The sequence below is a fragment of the Pavona decussata genome, unplaced genomic scaffold (assembly GCF_977016875.1).
Source record: "Pavona decussata unplaced genomic scaffold, jaPavDecu1.1 SCAFFOLD_253, whole genome shotgun sequence".
Classification (NCBI taxonomy): Eukaryota; Metazoa; Cnidaria; class Anthozoa; order Scleractinia; family Agariciidae; genus Pavona; species Pavona decussata.
In genome coordinates, this window is record NW_028145656.1 from 195,684 (window position 1) to 215,949 (window position 20,266).

The following is a 20,266-nucleotide window of genomic DNA, read 5'->3' on the forward strand; positions in this document are numbered from 1 at the left end:
ATAATATGACATATAAGTATAATATGAACAAATCTAATCTATCCAAATTGACGAAAGATCAATTAATAGCATTATTATTGGAAAAACAACATCCTGTTCCAAAGCCTCGAACTAAGAAAATGGTTCCAATTCCAAAGCCTAGACAATCTGTCAAACAAATGGTAAAAGATTATGAAAATACAATCATCAAGCCGCCAATGCAATTTAGAGATGGACCTCAACCTTTGCCGAGAAACAACATAATTCCACCTCCGAGGCAATTTGCTGATAAACCCAAAGCTGCACCCAGAGTGAAAAAAGTATCATTTGATAATCAATTAATACCCAGACGTCCAATTCCAATGCCTCGAAAAAAGAAAGTGACTCCGATTCCAACACAAAGAACTCAAATCACAGAAGTTGCAAGAGCATTCAAGGGATATACAAAATCTTATGAAGTTGGAATTAAAAATGAAACAGATCCTTTGATTCAAATGAGTTCAACCAGATTAGCTATTGCTCATTTTATGAAACAATTATTAACTCAAATAAAAAGGAATTAAATTTATTGAAACTTTGACAATTTATTTTGAACAACAAAAAGGAAACCAAACTGTTTCCAGAATTGGATATTTTAATAGTAAACCAAAAACAACAACTAATGCCAATGATTTTCAAGAATCTTTGGATGTTAATGTTGAACAAATTATGAATGATATTCACAAATGGATTAGTGAAGGTTCAGCTTGGATAATTAAATCAATCAATGGACATTACATTAATATTATCAAATATGAGCCTCTTACTGGAAGTTCTTACATTAAACTTCCAACTGAACTACAACATAACAAACATGGATTAATCAATCTACAGAATAAAGACAATCAATGCTTTCGATGGTGTCACGTTAGACATTTAAATCCACAAATTAAAGATCCACAAAGAATCAAAAAAAACAGATAAAGCATTCATGCCACAATTGGATTACCAAGGAATTGAATTTCCTGTTTCAGTCAAACAATACAACAAAATTGAAACCCAAAACAGTATTAACATCAACGTATTCGGTTATGAAAACAAACAAACTTATCCAATTTATGTTTCAAAAGAAAAGTTTGATGATGTATTGAATTTGCTGTTAATCTCAGATGATGAAAATAAACATTACTGTCTTATCAAAGATTTTAATCGATTTATGCACCACAAAACCAAATCACATCAAAGAAAACATTTTTGTATGCATTGTTTGCAATGTTTTTCATCAGAACGAGTTTTAAACAAGCATCAGGAAGTATGTATTGAAATCAATGGTGAACAATCAATCAAAATGCCCGAAGTTGGTTCCAAAATAGAATTCAAAAATTATAATAAACAAATGAAAGCGCCATTCGTGATTTATGCAGATTTTGAAGCAATTACTGAACCAATTCATGGTTGTAATCAATCTAACCAACAATCGTTTACTGAAGCTTATCAAAAACACACTGATTGTGGTTATGGATACAAAGTTGTTTGCTGCTATGATGACAAATATTCCAAACCAATAAAATATTATCGTGGAGAAAAAGCTGTTTACAAATTCATGGAGGCAATGCTTGCTGAAGTCAAATACTGCAGACAAACTATTAAATACAAATTCAATAAACCATTAGTTATGTCTCCAGAAGATGAAGACAAATTCCAAAAAGCAACATCTTGTCATATTTGTGGTAAAAAATACAAGAAAACAGATAAACGTGTCAGAGATCATTGTCATATTAATGGCGAATTCCGTGGCTCAGCCCATAATCAATGTAACAGGGATTTTACAATAACTGACAAAATCCCTGTAATATTTCATAATTTGAAAGGATATGATAGTCATTTTATAATGCAAGAAATTGGTAAAATTATTGAGACCAATACTTATGTGGATAGAAAAGGTGAAACCAGACAACACAAAATTAATGTAATCCCAAATAGTATGGAGAAATACATGGCCTTCATGTTGGGTTATAATTTAGTATTTATCGACAGTCTTCAGTTTATGAATCAATCATTGGCTAATCTTGTAAAGAATCTACCAGAAGATGCATACAAATATACCAATGAAGTCTTCAAAGGTGAAAAACTGCAATTAATGAAACAAAAAGGAGTTTATCCGTACGATTATATGAGTAATTTTGATAAATTCAATGATACTCAATTACCAACCAAAGATGAATTTTACAGTCAAATGAATAATACACATATTACTGATGAAGAATACAGTCATGCACAAAATGTTTGGAATACTTTTAATTTGAAAAATATGGGCGAATACCATGATTTATATCTCAAATCTGATGTTTTATTGCTGGCTGATGTATTTGAAAATTTCAGGAAAACATGTTTGGAAAATAATAGATTGGATCCATGTCATTATTTTACATCTCCGGGATTATCTTGGGATGCAATGTTGAAAATGACTGAAGTCAATTTGGAACTCATTACGGATATTGATATGTATCAATTTGTTGAAAAGGGCCTTCGTGGAGGAATTAGTTACATAGCCAATAGATACGGTAAAGCCAACAACAAATACATGCAAAATTGGAATCCCAATGAAACAAGTAAATATCTAAATCAGTTTGATTCCATGCAGGTGGAATCATCTCTGTGTCAATTCCTGCATTGCAAAGATGAATATGTTTTTTGTGACTTTCATGAAGAACCAACCAATGATAAACTAACAAATATGCCTTATTGCTGTGAAAATCAAAACATTCGAGATATCTCTGGTCAATTGACTTGCATTCATTGTGGACAAGTGATTGGTGAGGATTTCAAAACAGAATACATCAATTTTCATGCCAATTTGTTCAAAATATACAAGAAAACAGTGTATAATAGAAAATACCAGTTGTCGCATACATTAGATCAAATTATTTTGAAAAACAAAGTTGAAATCAGTTGTTCAACCAATTTCAAAATTCATAAAATATTCGTTGAAATAAACAAAATACTGCCACAAATCAATGGCAAACGAAAGAGAATAATCAGTTTGAAATATCTTTTGCATAGAATATTGCAATTGATGAAAATTGATTCTTCCCAAATTGAGTTGACAAAATCCAAAAAAACAATGAAATTATACAATGTATATTGGGATAAAATTATGAATATTATTGGCCCCAAAATCATGCACATTATTAATCAAACATAAGTGAATATCTGATATTTTTTATCATATTTGTCACCCCATTTATCGACAATCGGCGAATTATCCAAAATGAAATCATCATTTTGAGTAAGCTTGTTTGTCAAATCATTTCTATCAAAATGTCCATTTCTCATTATTTCTTTTATTTCATTTAATAAATGTCCGTAAGTTTGAAAAGCATATTGGCATTGATACAACCTTATTTCAATATTTTTATGTTTCATATAAGCTTGAATTACGACAGAAACTGATGATATTGCCAATAATGAAGCTCCACTGGTTGCAATTGATGATGCAATACCACCAGTTGCAAACACAATGGATGAAATATTACCAGCAAACTCCCATTTTTTTAATCTTTTGTATGCACTTTTGTTCATCCACATCTTTTTGTGATATGTCATGTAATAAGCTTTCAATTCATCAATTTCTTCTTTTGATAATCGATTTGAAATATGATTGAAATCAATTATTAATCTCTTCTTTTGTTTTGAATTGTTTTGCATATATTATATGGTTATCTTATTTTTGATGCAATAATAGAGACCAGTTATTTGACCCAAAAACATGCATTTTTTCATCCAATTGAATGTTTTTTTCTCATTAATGGTGTACATGTATCCTTTGTCACGATGATATTTGTTGTAAAATTGACCATAGGCATCATGTAATATTCCATGTGATCTGATATATGGTTGCCAATCAAATAATCGATGGAGAATAGCTGTCAAACATCCATCTCCAGGTCCAATTAATCCGATTCTATCATGAATTAACTCTTTGTAAACTTCATCAGGTAAACCTGTGTTGTAATGTTTTTCATACAAATATGTGAATATTACGATACTTTTTATCTTGCATTCCTGTCTAGGTAATATTGGAAGACTCGATTTACGGTGAAAATCTATCATCGATGTTCGAATGTGTTCTTGCAATTCTGACAATTCTTTCATTATACAATTTGATTACAATATTTTTATTTAGTTATTTTATAAAATAAAGCAACGGAGTCCACGACCTAGTGGTCATTATTGTCAGGTAATTGTATCCTAATATATTCAACAAAATACTTCATTGTCCAATCAGATGGATGATTGTTGAAGTAGCAATAATAGTTTTCAATTGACACATCAAAGAAGAATTCCAATTGATCAAATGATGATGACACCAAATCGGATTTGGAATGATGATATCTGTCATTTCTCCTGATATATGTGTTTGTCACAATAATCTCTTGCAATGTATTGATTCCTTTAATGTCATCTTTACTTAATAATTTTATCCATGTGTAATTTGTTTTTGGTATTGTACCACTTTTTCTTCCTATTCTCATTGCAACTTGATTGTTGAGAAACGTTACAGCTTCCTGAGCTTGTTGAGCTTTAAACTGAGCCAGAGCTTGTTGTATTTGTGTTTCAACATATGGTTTGATGATGTCCTCATTGTTGTTAATTAATTGTTGGAGTGAAATTGCATGATTTGAATTAACTCCATCTTTTATCACCAAATGTCTGTTTTCTGTATCCAAATGACCATCATCATTCAGATGTATTGGTTCTCTATATTTGAATCCATCTGGTAAATTTTCATAAGTGACTGTAAATTCAATTTTATTTCCATTTTCATCAAGAATATGGTTTCCATTTTCATCTTCAATGTATGGCATTATATTAATAGTGTTGATAAATAAATTTCAAAAGTTCCTGTGACTTCTGTGTTTATAATTGGAGAAGTAAACCCTGAAATTCTTTTAAAAATCCCCATTTGAATTATCATGCGTTTGATTGTTGTATTTGTAGTTACAAAATTTCTCCCAATTTTCATATTAAATTGTATTAAATTGGAAAATAAACTTTTACTGTTAGCAATGGCGATAAAAGAAACTTGGTATTGATTTTTTGTATTAATTACAATATTTTTTATTTTAACCGGGCCTAATGTTCCAAAATTGTAACCATGTACATTTTCAAAAACTCCATTTTTTATGTCGCCGTTAACAACACTTGAAGTTTCAATATTTGACAACCAACTTTTATTGTCAGCATGATGTCTTTCAAAAAAATCAGAGTATAATACTTTCAATTCAAAAGTTCCATTAACAGCAGTTCCTTCTCCAATATTATCCAATATTGACATAGAATCAATACTGACAAATTTCCTTGATTTGGGCATATTAAACGTATTACTTCCATTGATTATGTTTCCTATTCTGTCATATGTGTCAGTGTTTGATGTTTGTCCTTGCAGTTTCCCCCTAATCAATATTTGTGCATTTGAAACTTGAATATTGCTTACCAAAACAACTGTATACAAATTGAAATAAATATTTCCTGAGACAGGAATACTGAAATTGTGAAAAACACCACTGGCAATAGTTCCAGTGTATTTCGTTTTGAATAAGTTGGTAAAATAACCCAAATTCATTGCTTCAGAATCATATATCGGATTTATTAAACCAGAAATAATCTTATTATTCATATCCAAATTGACTTGCATCTGCATATCTCCATTTTTATATTCAAACATGACATTGTCCAAGCCATCATACACTCCTGGATAAACGCTATCTGACCAATCTTTGACACCATAAACAACCAGATGACATTGTACTGGAGTCGCTGTAGCTGTGCCATGCATCGTCAAATAGATGTAATCTGGAGTTTGTTTGCTGTTGTTATTGAATTGAACCAATAGCTTGCTATGAGCAGTGAAGTCACGCTGTACAGCTTTGTGGATGTATGCTTCAGATGCAGTACATGATAATTGAATATTAGTCATTTCTGGTGGGTAGAATTCAAACACAATTGTGTATGTTCCAATAGCAAGAGTATAAATATTGAAACCTATCCTTGATCTGTAATCATTACTTCCACTGTCTTTAATCAATGTGATATCATAAGCTTTTTTATTCTGATGTGGGGATTGATTGAAAGCAGCTATTCCATTCACTGTGATATTATATTCTGAACTGCTTTCATCGGTATCTGTAAGATATTTGAATTCATTTGTTTTATGGCTGCTGACAAGATGACTTTGCTCCAATTTGTCATGAAAATATTTTTTGGTAGTAGCATCATTATCATCAGTTGGTTGAGCCATATCTTTTATTTGTTTATTATTCATATCAAGATTTCCAGTCATTGCAACACTTCCATCTTTTTTCAAATATACACTCAAATCACTTCCAACAGATGGTATTTTAGCTATTTCTGTATCCACATATGCTTTAGTGGAAGCATCATTGGGATCGGAAGGATTTCCAAGAATCATTATTTTATGACCTCTCATATCTAAATCACCACCAATAGCATTGGGTGTTAACCTGTTGAGAAAGTTATGATCAACGTAGTGTTTATTAACAGCATCATTATCATCAACAGGTTGAGCCATATCTTTGATTTTATGATTGTCCATATCGAGGTCACTATTGGAGACTTTTTGTAAATATTTTGTATCACAGAAACCTAAATTAACGACATCATATGTATTTTGTATATTGGCTCCAAGATTAGTAATTTGTTGATTACCCATATCCAGATTTCCAGTCATTTCAACAGTGCCATCTTTTTTCAAATATGTAGATAAATCAGGTGATGGTATTTTTTTAATCTCATCATCGACATATTTTTTATTCGCCGCTTGATCGTTATTATCAGGTTTTAAAACACTAATATCAAAAAAATGTTTTCCGTCCAGTAATATGTTGTTCTGTTGATGTAACCATTATTTCGCTTTTAGCTCGTCCACCATGGCCATCAAAGTTTTTCAAATCTGGTATATTAAGATGAATGTTTTCATAAGGCTGATGCTTAGTCAATAAATAATCATTGGAGCTACCAGCCCCGTCTGGTGTGTCTTGTAGATAGATACTATTGGTATGAACACTACCAGTATTGCTGTAAATTACTGCTTTATCAGCTTGTACATTACCAGGAGCATTATCCAGCAATTGTATTTGGCTCTTTGTGACAACATCATTGGGATCAGCTCCTTGTTTAACATTAACAAGTTTTTTGTTTTGTATATCATAATTGCCATTTTGGGTCAATTTAAACCCTATTCCTTGAGGCCCAGCGGCTCCTTTAAGAGGAACCGTTCTGAATCCTCCTGTTGTGAAAGAAGACGATGAACTATGTTCGTTGAATATTCCCATTTATATCATTTGGTTATATTGTTCCATAAAAATTCCTGTTAATTCTCTTCATGGGCTTATCAACATATAGAAATGAAAATGGCTCTTTGGTTGCTTTGATGTATTTATCCTTTTCGACACCCAACTCACGGGATATCAGACCTCTTTCATTGCTGCTAGGAAAGTCATAGACACAGAAATGAGAGCAATTGAGTCGAATATCTTTTGGTGTTTTGTAGAACGATTGGCTCAGATAAATAACAGAGCAGTTTTTGTGCCTGCCACGAATGAAATAATCAATCAATGGTTTCTGGTTTTTTTCACAAATAAAGTCATCAAATATGACTATCTTCTGGGCATCCTCATCCTTCAATTCCTCTACTGGAATTATATCATCATTGCTACAAACAAGGACATTATACCCGACACTATTTGATATATCAGTCAATGTTTGTAGCATATCCTTGTATTTTTGTTGCTCCAAATTTTTGGCATATAAATGTATTCTATCATAATACAAAAGTGGTTTCATCAGCATATGGTACAATAAATTTGTCTTTCCAGATCCTGAATTACCACATATTAACATCCGAAACGTGTCACTTGGCATGTAACCATACAATCTTTTGAAATTAGTGTTTTTATCATGTCTGTCATAATTTGGGATTTCCATGTATATCAATACATTATATAAATTGAGAAAAGTTAATATAAGTTAATAATATAATGGATTTACAGAGATTAAAACAATTATCTGAAGCCAAGATTAAGGCTGGAACAATAACCAAACAAGTTAGAGATACATTGAAGGAGTACAAGCATGATAAACAAGATTTACAACAAGGTTTATCAGAAACTTTCAAACCAATTATTAAAGCTCAAGAGGAAACAAAACAAACAATTGATGAAAAACAAGACAAACTGATTGAACAATTGGAGAAAAACCAAAAAGCGTTGACTTCAGGTTTGGAAGACATTGCTATGTTAACTTATCAACCAGAAACAAAACCACAACCACCAGAAGCAAAGCTACCAATAGATTATCAACCAGCAATGTCAAATTTGGATGCTGGTTTTGATGATGATGAGTTCCAAAAATTGATGCAATACGATCTTGCACCTCCGAGTTCTGTTCTCCAAGCTTCTATGCAAGGAGATATTGACATCAAGGATTACGATGCTAATATTGGCAAAATGTTGAAAAAACTTGGAACAAAGAAGGGTCCTTTATCCAAGGGCCAAGGAAAGACCAAGAATAAAGACAAAATTGATAAAATAGATGAAGATATAAAATTATTACAAAAATACAGAGGGCGCATTAAAATAATCCCAGAAGGAATGAAAACCATCAAAAAAGGTTATGGTTATGCGCAACCAAAGATAAATGCATACAAAATATCATCTTCTGGGAAATATGGTGGACTAATGATTGATATTCCAAAATTAATGGCACAACTCAGACTTGTGGCAACAAAAGATAAACGCAAAGTTATGGACAAAAAGGTTGATTTCGATACAATCGATTTATTGACCAAGAGATTTAATTCAAAGAAGAAATACAGTGATATTGCCAAAATGGTATTTGATGAATTGAACCAACTCAGTGAGATTCCAATCCATAAATCCAGCAAAAAATTCAAGAAATTGGGCTCTGGTGTTGTTTATTTCAATGATGCTAATGATTTGATTGACAGAATGGAATTGCTTGGTGGATCCATTTTGGCTGGCAATAATGGAGTCAAAGAGGAATTTTCACAAATAGCCCATAAATTGAATCAACTTGGCTTAATAAACAACAAACAACTCATTGATTTATTGCAACAATATATAATGTAATGATATATGCACCGCTAGGACGCGGATTTTTCTTGCATAATATATAATCAAATAATATATGCAAGAAAGGGCGATACATATTTCATCTGTTAACCGACAAAAAATAGCTCAAAGTCGGCCTGAAGACTTTATTATCAAATTTGATCCACCATTAAAGCTTGACACAACAATGAGACATGAGCTAGCTGTTGATCGAGTTTCAATGACATACTCGTGGCATAATGTCAATGCAGGATACAACAATAATACAATAAAATACAGCCCAGATAATGGTACAAAATGGAAGACAATCACATTTGTTGATGGAATGTATTCATATGATGATCTTGATGATTATATCACTCAATCAATAATTCAAAATGGAGATAAACCATCTTCCAGCAAGGGCATCAATCTATATTTTGTGCTTTCATCATATAGAGTTGTCATTGAGCTAGACAACCAATGGAAGCTTGATATTAGAAACTCTAATTTTGGAGCGCTTATTGGATTTGAACCAAAGTTAATTAACCAAACTGAACATGGGACAAAATTGCCAAATATTACCAATGATATTGACGTTTTGAATATTAATTGTGATATTATAACTGATAGCCTCAGTGATGGACGATTCACAAATACACTGATAATGATACCCACTGACAATTTAACAAGGAGTTATCCATTTACTTTTGAGCCAAAAAGAGCATTATTCAGCCCAGTTTCCAAATCAATTATTTCAGAAATGGGGATAACAGTGACTGACGCTTTGGGTCGGCCAATTGACTTGAATGGCATTGACTGGTTCATGAGCTTGATTCTCAGGTCTAGTTTAATATAATATATCAATATATGGTACGACAAAGTGAATTTAAACCACGTTTTGACCCAGAATTGGGTTGTTATGCGATAAAACATATCCATGGTGAAGGAATTATGGATGTTTTCAGATCAGTTGGTTCAAAACTTTTCGGAAAAACAGCAAAAGAATTAGCTAAAAAAGGAGCCAAAACTGCAGCTGAAAAAGCAGTCACCAAAACTGGTGAGTTTGCTGGTAATAAAGCAGGTGATAAAATAATTCAATTATTGAGCAAAAAACAACCTTCCAAAACAAAATCAGTGACAATGAGCCAACCAAAAATGGAGCAGCCACTGACTGATTTTCAAATAGCTGAGAGAGTCAATCAGATGATATCCGGTGGAAAACTCAAAAGAAGGAGAAAATGAAAATAATGTAACATATCTGTATAATGAAATCATTCAGAAATCCAAAATACATTGAGAGATACGAAGATGTCTTCTTCCAATTGGAGACACCATTGAATACTGGCAATCCAGGAAATAATAGGTCACAAAAGAAAGATGGTTATCGTTTTGTTGTTGACAACACAGGAGAAGTAATACCATTTGATTGGTATAATGCAAGAATATCAGTTGGTTTTAAAGTCCAAACAATGCAAAATGTGAATATAGCAGCTAAAGACCATAATGGTATTGTTAATGGTTCACACAGTCTTATACATGATTTTGATGTAAGATTGAATGGTAAAATGGTATATGATTGTAATGATGCAAATCATTGTGTAAATATTAAGAATATTGGAATATAGTCCAGGATATGCTCAATCAACTGCAACCAATGAGTTTTTCTATCTGGATACAAACCGAAGTGCTGAAGAGAGACCTGCACAAGCTTTGTTCAAGAAAGGATTTGCTGCAAGAAAAGCACTTTTGGGTCTATCAGTGGTTGTCAATACAGAAATACCATTGAATCGATACTCATTCTTTGAAGCATTGATGGATGAGTTATTACCATCAACAAGATTGGAATTAAATTTGCAGATTGAATCTGATACTATTCTAATATGGCAAGCTGGGGCTGATTGTCGTGTAATGATTACGAGAATGGAGCTTATTGTGCCACGAATCACTTTCAATTCAGAGGGGCAATCACTGTATATGAGTCAGTTTTTGAAGCCACATAAATGGGTTTATTTGCGAGAAAATATTGAGAGAAGTAATTCTTCAACACAAAGAAGTGGCCATTTTCAGATAACAAGTGGGATTTCAAAGCCAAGACATGTGTTTGTTTTCATTATCAATGATGCAAATCTTGCTGCACAAACAGTAAATCCATTTTTGTACAATACATTTAGTGTATCAACAGATCCCAGAACATTGCTAAATTGTCATTTATCTGTGGCTAATGGCAATGAATATCCTGATGTACATTACACTCCAGAGGCTGATTTGACTCGAGTTTACAGAGATGTCCTCAAATATGTGCATGCAAATAATGAATACAGTCAGGGGACTTTATTGAATGTCAACAATTTCAAAACACTATTTCCATTCTTGTATTTCGATTTAACAAAACAAAAAATGGATATCAAAGATGGTACCACAAAGCTGACATTTCATTATGAATTATCTGGTACAACTGCAACTGCATATTCAGTTTATGCATTGACATTATATGAACAAGAAGCTGAGCTCATCCAGAGAGATGGTAAAATATTGTTTCGATAAATGGAATAAATTTTTAATGTAACGTTAGTTATATAAAAGATATGACAACTTATCATTCACATGGAGTAAAACTATCAATTGAGCAAAAAGATAAACTTGCTCGGGCTTTGAGAAACAATTCAGCAATAACAATAAGATTATCAAATTCTGAATTAACTGGTCCGGATCAGCTGATGTTAACCAAAACACAAATAAATAGGTTGAAAAAGGCAATGCAAAACAAAACTGGAGCAGATATTAAAATAAGCAAAACACAGATACGAAAAGCTGTACAACAAGGAGGCAGTCTTTGGTCATCATTATTCAAAATTGGCACAAAATTACTACCAATGGCAGCAAAAGCAGTTGGACCATTAGCTACTGGAGCACTTTCTGGGCTTGCAAATGTGGGAGTCAATAAAATATTTGGTAGAGGACAAGTTGGTGGTTTCCTCATTCCTCAAAATAAAATTGATCAATTAATAAAATACAAAGATTGGCTCACTGAAGCACAAAAGAAGCAAATTGTCAATGCAATACATACTGGTGGACAGATTGTAATTAAACCAACTAAGACACAATCAGGAGGTTTTTTGGGTACTTTATTGGCTTCAATTGGCATTCCAATGGTTTTGAATGCATTAATGGGTAAAGGCTTGCAGGTGGATAAAAGTAGATCCAGAAGATCGGTCCCAGTTTTTGTTCCAAACACAACCAAAAAAGATGGTGGTTTGGTCCTATCAGTTAATTATAGGCCGCCTCCATTTTTCGGTACATGGGATCAATATGGCAAAGGGAAAAAAAAACCAAAAAAGGAAAAGGTCTGTTATTAGGCAAAAACAGTCCATTCAAGGGGATTCCATTAATCGGAGACATTCTGTGAAATTCATAAATAAACCACTCAGTAACTTTGAACTCATTGATTGGGTCAAAAAACTCAAAATAAAACACTTCAGAGGCATTTACAGCAGAGATAATCTACCACAAAGGATGAAAAAAGATGAAGTTGGTATCATTAACCTGGATTCACAGATTGGACCAGGTACACATTGGGTTGCGTATCGAAACGGAGACAAATATGTAGAATATTTTGATAGTTTTGGGTTAATTATGCCAAAAGAAATTATGCAATTCATGTCAACAAGTGGCAAACGATTAATGTATTCAGGTGATGAAATCCAGGAAAGAGATTCAGTATTATGTGGCTATTGGTGTTTGTATTATTTATTTGAGAGACAAAAGGGTACAAGTATATTGAAAACAATCCACAATGCACATTTTAACATGAACAATCAAAGTGTCAATCATAATTTTATAATCCAATATTTTAAAAAATTATCTAATTAATTTGTATAATGGTTGATATAAGATATTGTGAAGAATGTGATGAATACACAGAATTTTCAGGAAAATTATGTTTATGGTGTACATTGGTAACAGATTCTGAGTCAGAGGATTATGAGACGGATTATGAGTCTGACTCTGATGATAATTAATCTAATATAGTGATATAAAATGGTCAAATCATATTGTGTTAAACAAAAGAAACAAACTGAATGTGTTCAGCCTTCAGGTTACAAGCAAGCCAAAAATGGTCGGCTCATGTTCTTCTGTACATGTGCTGAATGTGGTATAACTAAAACCAAATTTGTTAAAAAACAGGGAAACTAAATAGCCCGTTCGAAGGGGCGGGCATAATGGATACTTTAGCATCAACTGGTGCTAATATGTTAATTCAACATGCATTACCATGGATGGGAAAGAAAGCAGTTGAAATGGGTCGATATTATGGGTCTGAAGCACTTAGAAACCCTAAATTGCAGAAAAAAGCTATTGATTATGCTATCTCTAAAGCAACTCCTTTTGTTCAAAAGACTAGATCAGAGATGTTTGATAAATTATCAACCAAAGTAAGACCAAAAAGAAGGTACAAAACTGACCGAAAAGAACTTGATGGTGGTAATTTGAATACAATTTTGGAACAACTCGGTACACCAGGTAAGGTTGCATCGAAGTCGATGGATGTTGTTGGAACATTAATTCCATCAACAAAGGAAGTCTTTGATAGTTACAAATCTGGAGACATTGCCAAAAGTGCATTTAGCACAGATACTGGCATATTGTCGAGTCAATTTTGGTCTGGCAAGGCTGGGAAAAAGACATTAGAAAAATACAAAGATTATCCATGTGAAAGCATGGTAAAAATTTGAAGCAAATATCATAACACACCAAGTTGTTCAAGCTATGATTCCATTGGTTGGCATCCACCAAATTGGAATGAGTATGATAAAGGAATCAAAGGACGACCCAAAAGCGGTGGTTCAGTTGATATACACAAAATGATTGGTAAATTACCTCGACCAAAAGCTGGTTGGGTATTGCCTGGGCATAAATACACTGGTCCATACAATGATTTGGAAAAACAAGTAAAATATAACCCCAAAACATGGCAAATATTGGAAATATATGATAAACCAACAGGCAAAACAGATGCAATAGCCATGCAACATGATGTTGATTATTCAGTCCGCAAAGATGACAAAAAATGTAAATTAAAAGCTGACAAAAAGATGGTAAAGTCATTGGATGCGATTCCTTATAAGGATCGTCAATGGGGACATTGGTTGGCAAGAAATGCAATCAATACAAAATCAAAATTGGGACTTGGGGTTCCAAAAAACGTCAAAAGCCGTCGGGTAAAGAGGAAAACTGGCAAGAAGAATTAGCTAATGAGCTGCATAAACCCATAAGGCGTAACTTTACTCGGCGGCGTGTTATTGTAAATAATATTGATGAAATATGGGCTGCTGATCTTGTTGAAATGCAACAATTCAGTAAATGGAATAAAGGTAATAGGTATCTTCTCATGACTATAGATGTTTTCAGTAAATACGGTTGGATTGTCCCATTAAAAGATAAAAAAGGTGAGACCATAACTAAAGCATTTCAAAGCATATTCAAAGAGGGTCGAAAACCAAAGTATCTATGGACTGATAAAGGCTCAGAGTTCTACAACAAACATTTCAAAGACTTGCTCAATAAACATAACATTACACTGTATTCGACTGAAAATGAAGAAAAGTCATCAGTGGTGGAAAGGTGGAACCGGACGATTAAAAATAAAATGTGGAAACGATTCACTGCCCAAGGCAATACAATGTATCTGGATATTTTGCCTGAAATATTGAATCAGTATAATAACACTAAACACAGTTCAATAAAAAATGACACCGACAGAAGCATCTAAGAAAAAGAATGAAGGAACTGTTTACTTCAATCTTTATGGCAATTTGAAGCAATTGTCATCCCAAGCAAAATTTAAAGTTGGTGATAAGGTTAGAATATCAAATTATAAAAGAAAGCTGTTTGATCGAGGTTATACAGAAAACTGGACAGAAGAGGTCTTCATTATCGATAAAATTCAATACACTACACCAATCACTTATAAACTGAAAGATCTAAACGATGAACAGATTACAGGGAGCTTTTATGAACCGGAATTATTGAAAGCTAAACAGGAGATATTCAGAATCGATAAAGTTATCAGGAGAGATTACAAGAAGAAACAAGCTTTGGTAAAGTGGAAAGGATACAATGATGCCTTCAACTCTTGGATCCCAATCAAGGATTTAGTCGATGTGCAAAAATAAATAAGCTCATTTCACGGCCTCACGAATATTCGATAGCGAGTCGATCCAATAAAAAAATCTATTGTTGTGTGCAAGATAAATGATATTCTTACCTCAAAAAGCGTCTACAAACATCAGAACGATGAAAGTGGAGAAATAAATGTCCAATATAAACCCAAAACATGAACGATAAACATCAAAACACAAGCTCTTCACAAAATGGCGACAAAATGGCCGACACGTGTATTAACAAACTAGTGTCCAGTCCCCTTTGGGTTGTGTCATCGTGTACTTGCATGAAAGCGCATGCGTGTTAATCCAAATCAAGCAATATTACGCAATATACAGAAAAATAGCACCACAAGTGTAAAAATTTCAGAACTGAGTGTAATATATAGGTAATCAGGCCATTGTTACATTAGTTCACAAACTCTGGTGAAGCTTTAGGGTGGTGTCAGTTGGCCCCTGACTGAAACCTGTTTGACGGCTTGTGCAGATGGTGAATTACTGAGTAGTGTGGGATGTCTTCCAGTAGACGGTACCTCCAGGGTGAGCCCGCTCAGGCCCTACTGGTTTACAGCGGGGTGCTCAGAGTTCTTTCCCGAACTCAACCTCTGTCCCAGAGGTAAACTGGGAAGGGACAGCCGCCTTTGTCCAGCGGCGGGAAAAAGACCTGGCTGGGGCCAGGCAAGTAAACAGCCAACCGAGCACCCCACGTCTAGGGCTTTGTCCATTTTCGTGACAAGTCACACAACGTCACGCGTGACAGTAACGGCATCCAGTCACACAACAACCATAATGATTATTTTTTTATCCAAATTGGTGTTCAAAAATATTGTATTCATCATTCAAATCAGCGATTGATGAGTTGGTTGGATTTAATCGATGATTGTTTGTGAGTTGGGGATCAGTTTGGTGTCATTTATGAAAAACCTAAATTTAGGTTTTTTCAAAACCGAGGATTTAGGTTTTTAGGTTTCTGAGTTTAGGGTTGAATTCAAAGGCTGAAATAGTATTTTATGTAGTTATTGGGGTGAGATAATGTGTGGTTTATGGCGTCTCCGTTGCAGGAGTTAGGAAAAATATTGGATTTATAAGGTTTCGTATGGGATTTTTTATCATTTTTTGAAAAGTGAGCTGATACACCCAAATATCTAACTACTCTCAAGCAAAGCCCAAAATATGCCAGCCTTCGTCCAAGCCCGAGTAACTAAAGTTTACCCGTTTAGCTGAAAAACAGGACTACTGGTAGCAAGCATATTAGACCGGGCAGCAACTGCACTCGGAAGACTTTTTCCCTCATTAGACTTAATGATGTCCTCAGGAAAACTTTGCTTAAGAAAGCCAAACAAAACGCTAGGGCTAATGAATTTCTTCTCAGCTAGGAGCGCGCCGAATTCAAAGCGAGTTCGTTGTGCCGTGTATAAACGTTTGAGAGAGAATGGGGCTAGCTGGGCAAAACAATTAAATGAGTCTACATCGGGTAGTTTTGGGGACGGGGGGTCAGGAGAAGAATAGCTTTTGTCTTTAAAATGACTGCTGGTGACTCTTGTATCGTAAATCCTTAAATTTAATGGGAAATAAAAAAATAATAAAAAAAACAAGTTATATGTTAAGAAAAGTTAACAAAAATCATAGATTTCTGAGGGTATGTTCTTTTAAATTCAGACAGATATATATATATATATATATATATATATATATATATATATATATATATATATATACCTGAATTTTTGAAAAGATGGCTCCAGAAATATTGCCTTATGTTAGTTTCTCTTGTGAGATTTTGCTTTTTTATTTATTTATCTATTTTTTTTTTGCATTTTTTTTTTGTTCTAGGTCAATAAGAAAAAAATATAAAGGGTCATTAGCAGATATTTATAAACTCAAAATATTTTTCTCCCCCCCCCCCCCCCTCCCTCCTTCCTTGTTTTGCTAACCTAGCCCCACTCTCTCTCAAACGTCTTTTAACAACGCAACGATTTGGCTTTGAATTCGGCGCGCGCTCTGAGATCAGAACTAAGTCATTAGACCTAGCGTTTCGTTTGGCTTCCTGAAGCAAAGTTTTCCTGAGGACATCATTAAGTCTAATGAGGGAAAAAAGTCTAACGAGTGCAGCGTCCTGCCTTGTCTAACATGCTGCCTATTTAGTTCTTTTTCAAGCTAAACGGGTAACTTTCAGTTACTCGGGCGTGAACTACAAAGGGTAGTATGTTGTGTGCTTTGCTTGAGGAGGTGACAGTCTTTGGCTTTAAAAAGTAGGTCTTAGGGATGATTTCTTTTCGGCCAACGTGAAATTTCCGCGAATTTGTTACCCAGCCAAAGACTTAGTATATTTTTGTGGTAGAAAAGGGCGCTAACCCTTCCCTTTTCAAATGTTGATTTCAACATCTGGGAACTTAAGTTAGTATGAAAACACTAGCAAGGATGGGCAAGGATTTTCTCTTCAAAAAGCGTGAGTTTGAAAAGCTATTCGATTATTTTTCACCCTTATAACTGTAGCGTCGTTAGGCTAGTGATCGATTAGTCGAGATATGCGATTTTGGGTGGTATTTCCGCTCTCGAGTTTCATAAATAGGTTCCTGCAGATGTTCGGTCGCCGTGATCCTAGTTCGCGTGCAGCATGAATCTAGTATGAACATAAAAAATCAATTTGAAACGCTGTCTTTCTCTCAAGAAGCCGATCCTGTTGAAGAAAGCTAGACTTGAGCGCTAAAAGACCGGGTTTTGGGCCAGATTTTCGATGCGTTGGCGCGGTTAATCATCGCTAAATTCTGACACATTTTGTAGGAAGTTCACAGGTCATGTTTCATTTCATGCAGATGTTTTTAATTAGTGTCATGTCTAATTCCAAAGAAAAGCCTCTTTTGTTTTTCTCTCCCATACTATTCTTTGACCTTGTTTAAAATCTTGTGACAAACCCTAATTGAAGTCTTGTTAATGACTAGCATATTCCTTCAGCCTAGAAGGTCTCAAAATGTGCCCAATTTCTGGGAGTCACGTTTTCAAAAATCCAGGTATATATATATATATATATATATATATATATATATATATATATATATATATATATATATATATGTATGTATGTATGTATGTATGTATGTATGTATGTATGTATGTATATATATATATATATATTTAATATATAAATATATTTATATTTTCTATTGAAATTATAATGGGGTGGAATAAAGTATTGTTGTTGTTGTTGTTGTTGTCGTAAAAACGTGCACAGACCATAAGTGTTGTTAGAATTAACATCGAATTATTCTAAGAATTTAATTGAGAAAATATAATTTGTTAAACAGACCTCGTGGCTTTTCACTTTTGTTGACGGATGAGGATGCTGATTCTGGTGGTGGTGTTGATAATGAGAATGATAACTAACGTAAAAAAATTGGGAAAAAGGCTTAGAGATTTAATTCCCCTGCTATGGTGTACTAAATGAAGAAGGGAACATTTCACCAGATTTTTTGGTAGCATTGATAAGTTGTACAGCCTTAACACATTCTCGATTTCGACCGCAATCTTGGGGTTATTTGATTACAAATGAACCAATGTGATCGATGTCAGGCCTCATGAAAGGAAACAAAACAATGCAAAGGGTGTTCAATTTGATAGAATAATTATAGACTAATGTTTTATAAAATAAATTCATATGTAAATATGACTTAAAACTGCTTTCCCTTCCCAGAGATGCTGTGGTTGAAAGCTTTAGGCCTGTTAGCCTTTGTGTACGTCTTAGAAGCATCAGGTAAGAACTTAGTAATGACTGCATCTCAGAGTCTGCATTAATTTATGAATATTGTAGGATAAGAACGACTAAAACATTTCAAAGTCTCACCCAGGAAAGACTTTTCTTGTAAGCTCTCATTTCCTAGAGCGTAAAAGTTGTAAACACCACACGTTAATTTTTGCAAACAATTATTAAAGATTAATTTTCACAGGTATTTTCAAACTTCGAATGAGTATTATAATAAGTTCCAGACCTTAAAGGAAACATCTGTGGACTTGATATGAGCCCGCCAAGTGTCAATTCGCTAACTTCACCTCCACCCTCACCCCTGCTGCTGTAAATTTCATGTTGATCGGTTGAAAAAGTGAAGTGTGATCTCGCAAAAAGCGTATCGGAACACCTGAATACTTTCCACAGAAATAAATAGCTGACTACAAATGGTTCTTTTTTTAAACTCGTGAATGCGCGCATGCGCAATTAACGAGCTATTGCGATGTGGGGTTTTTGTCACTTGGTCGGTCGTCGGTGGGTTGTCAACCTTCAGGCATGCGCAGTGAATGAGTTATCGTAATGTAGGGGAATTTCACTCGGATGTGGTCGTAAACTTAAACATTCTCCAATTTCGCGTTTTTTGAAGGAAAACATACCTTTTCGAAACGGTTAATCGAAAGAGGAACTTCTTAGTAATGCTTGACAGTTTCAACAGTGAAAATCAAGAATTAACGGCAAGGAATTGTTTTTCAATTGGAGGTTTTATCAAGCCGATGAGCGGGCGGATCTCAAATCAACTTTTAATCTGCGGAATTTCATGGTAATGTTCGAGTGATCCTAGGAATACAGCACACGAATAATTATAGGTTTGATTGTGAATTTGTACTGAAATACTATTCTAATAGACCGATTAATTCGCTTTAAAATTTACTTCAAATCACTTGCAAGTCGCCTCGCGGTGAAAGTTATACGCTTTTGCTCCTTAGGCCTATAAAAAGACCCATCTGAATAATTTTTTTTTTATTTAGGAAAGCTTTTTGTCTGTTAATCTATTTTTATTGATGAAACGTGTCACCTCGTCGTAATCTTGTGCAAACAAACACATCTCCTCGCAATTAGCGGATGAAATTCGCCCTTGTTGTGCGGAGCCAGAGGTTAATTTTTTCGAAATTGAGAGATCCGCGGCGAAGAGAAGGAAAAAATAACATCTAGTCACACGTACCCAGAACCTCATTTCCCTGCAGTTAGTCGTATCAGATAATTTACCAAACCGGTTTTCGCCTGCGGCG

General features: G+C 34.0%; 1 protein-coding gene across 1 annotated transcript in view; it reads left to right on the forward strand.

Annotated features, from left to right (window-relative positions):
* Positions 1-20,266, forward strand: part of LOC146456890 (coagulation factor V-like) — a 55,594-nt gene that overhangs the window by 11,514 nt on the left and 23,814 nt on the right. Inside the window, exon 2 of the mRNA XM_085092576.1 lies at positions 18,945-19,004. Coding sequence (XP_084948702.1) covers positions 18,947-19,004 — 58 coding nt within the window. The 5' untranslated portion in view covers positions 18,945-18,946. The remainder of the gene's footprint in view (positions 1-18,944; positions 19,005-20,266) is intronic.